The 3,059-nt window shown below is 39.9% G+C and overlaps 1 protein-coding gene across 1 annotated transcript; it reads right to left on the bottom strand.

The window, feature by feature from the left end:
* Positions 1-250: 250 nt before the first annotated feature.
* On the bottom strand, positions 251-2,745 carry vma21 (vacuolar ATPase assembly factor VMA21). The gene is made up of 3 exons (XM_053484828.1): positions 2,562-2,745; positions 2,047-2,156; positions 251-1,063 (listed from the first exon to the last, which is right to left on the bottom strand). The coding sequence occupies exons 1-3, from the start codon at positions 2,621-2,623 to the stop codon at positions 921-923; spliced, it is 315 nt and encodes a 104-aa protein (XP_053340803.1). The 5' UTR covers positions 2,624-2,745; the 3' UTR covers positions 251-920.
* Positions 2,746-3,059: the final 314 nt, after the last annotated feature.

Here is a 3,059-nt window from a genome sequence, read left to right as displayed (position 1 = left end):
ATGATGGCGTTACACCACATCTTTTCTTTTACTACCATCTCATTAATGTTTTGATTTCTTGAAAATGTTGAAAGATCCCATCAAAATCCCACCAACTCTATTTTTTTTAAGTATGCAATGTACTGTTTTTTACCAAAAGGTCTTTTCAGCCGCTCTATAGTCACAATTTTACACAACAAACACACCACATGATGCTATAATTATTATTCCTAATAACGATGTCACTTAACAGAGTTTTAGGACAAAACAGGAGGAAAGACACAGACGAAAGGATTTATTGAGCTCGCTGAGGAAGAAGATGCTTTCAGAAGCATTCCAGGTGATTCAGAGTGGGGGGAATGTGTGTGAGAGTGTGTGTGTGTGTGTGTGTGTGTGAGTGATGTTACATGATGCTATCTATCACTATCTGGCTTTAATCAGCAGTTCCAGTCTAGACAGCGTGGTGTGTGTGAAGAGCCGAGAGCCACAAACTGTCGCAGGTGATTTACACAAACTGTCCACCAGGTTCCTCCTCTTTGTTTCTTCCTCTCGGGGTCTAAAGCGGTAAAGTTGTTGGTTCTGTAACTCACTGAACTCTACTGTAAGAAGTTTGGGATATCAGCAGAACCTGTTAGAACCTTTTAGAGAAATCTTTATCTTTAGGAATATTTACTGCATAACAACGAGGAAACACTGGGATTGTACAGTTTTACACACACAGAAAATAAAAGTTTGACATTCCTACAACACGAGTTTTACGTATTCTACACACACGCCCGAAGCTTTGAGGTGACCCCTGAGGTTCACGTGTACCGCTTGTGTGTTTTCACTGCATCTAAAGTCTCCTGTGGGTTTCGCACCTCTCTCGATCCCTCTTTCGTTCAATCTTTCATTTTTATCAGAATCAAAACTCCCGTTCTCCTCGTCCTCTTCGCTCTCGCTCAGTCCTGCTTCCCTTCCCTCGTCTGCCGCGACCCCTCGTTCCAGGCCACGTAAACAAACAGCGCCAGGACCACGTGCACGGCCACCACGGCCAAGATGGCGGCGTAGAAGTAGCTGTCGTTGCTGGAGTAACCCAGAGATCCTGACAGAGAGAGAGAATGTGGTCATTAATACTTAGTAAGACATTTCACTAATTAATCTTATTTTCTAATGTATTTCTTTTATTACAGTATATTTTACTTTATACAGCATATTTTACAAGTTCATTTTATTTTTACGTATTTCTTTTATTCATATTTATTTCTTATGTATAAGCTTTTATTATTTTTTAAGGTCACTGGCAGTCGTATAAGCATTTCACTGCATATCGTACTGTGTATAACTGTGTATGTGACAAATAAAATTTGAATTGAGTTTAAATTTGAGTATCTTACGCCTTGTTTACACTAAGTTGTCCTTCTTTGGTGCTCAGACAAATACACTCCCTGTTCGGTAATCGGAGAGTGAATCACAGATGAGAAATGGAAAAAGTAGATCAAAGGATAAAGATGAAGTTTTGTCTTAAAACCACTCCAGCGTGTTAAAATTCACTTATACCACTTCAGCGCTGTTATTTCAGCCAAAGTGAAAATATGAACTAATCCCAGTCAAAATATTCACTTTATCTTTTCTAATTAATATCTATTGGTGCAGGTGTTTGTTTACATTGAGACAGTAGCACATTAGTAGATTATTTTACAGTAGATTATTAAATCCCACACATAACTGTTCATAACATCACGTTTACTCAACATTTAGATTTTACTGATGGTGCAGATTAAACTTCAGGCAGAGATCTAAGGACTGTAGAAGATTACTTAAACATCTGGACAGACCGACAGAGAGTCTGGTTTCTGTAAAGTTATCCCTGAATGAGCGAGTTTTGATCCAACGTACGGACAAAACCGCTTCTATTTATAAAAATGGTGACGTTTCCTCTCGGGAGAGACGTTTATGAGACGTGTATGGAAGGAGTCCACAGTGTCAGCGTGATCCGTCATATTTTTTCTGTCGGACCAGAGAGTTTAGACTCTTCTGCCGTTCCTCAGAAACTCATCACGACAGGCGTTTGGTGTGTAAACAAACCTTCGAAGAGATATTTCTTGGAGGTGAAGTAGAGTCCGATGGGCAGCGTGATCATCAGGACGGTGAAGAACAGCAGAGTCTTTAGGACGGCTAGTAAAGATCCATCAGTCCTGGAGACAGGGAGAGACGGAGAGAGACAGAGAGAGGAAGGGAGAGACAGGGACAGACAGAGAGAGACAAAGAGAGAGAGACAGAGAGACAGGGAGAGAGAGACAGAGAGAGAATATGAATTTATTAACTCCACTGATTTATTAATGAATCCATTAAAGGCACGTGCAGGTTTACTTCCTCTTAATCTCTCATTTCTGCTCCTTCAATTAAAACTACATTTTATAAACACAAACATTTTATTCTTAAAAATCATTTCCTTATTTCCCCGTCATCAGTAATGTTTTTATCCCCGTAATAAACCACTTATTGTTATTGTTATTATGATTTGGATGACTCCAACTGAAGCCGTGCTAACATGCTAACGCTACTCCGAGTGTAAGACCGAGGCTCGGTGAGAGAGTTACCCCCTGCTGTCCGCCGCGGGTCCGGGCCTCGAGCTCAGCGCCGCCTTGTCGTAGCTCTGCATCTTCACTTCACTTCACTTCACTTCACTAAAACACCTCAGACCTGTAATGAATGTGGACTCGGTATCAGAGGAAGCTGCTGCAGCTACAACACACTGACACACGAGCAGATTCACTTCCGGGCCTGGTCACATGACTCCGAGGTCACGTGTAGCTGGGATAATAATGTCCCGCCACTAGGGGGAGACAGAGATTGTGTTTTAACATGCATTTACAAAAAAAAAACCAAGAAGATAGATAGATAGATAGATAGATAGATAGATAGATAGATAGATAGATAGATAGATCAAATAAAATAATAAACAAATAAAAACAAGGACAAAGAAAGAAAGGATCAAAGAAAGGGACATAGATAGATAAAATGTTGGATAGATAGAGGCAAGAAAATAAACAACAAAAAAAACAAAAATAAAAGAAAACAAAGAAAGAAAAATAAGT

This window comes from Clarias gariepinus, chromosome 24 (genome assembly GCF_024256425.1).
Source record: "Clarias gariepinus isolate MV-2021 ecotype Netherlands chromosome 24, CGAR_prim_01v2, whole genome shotgun sequence".
NCBI lineage: Eukaryota > Metazoa > Chordata > Actinopteri > Siluriformes > Clariidae > Clarias > Clarias gariepinus.
This window is presented reverse-complemented; position numbering and strand designations above follow the sequence as displayed.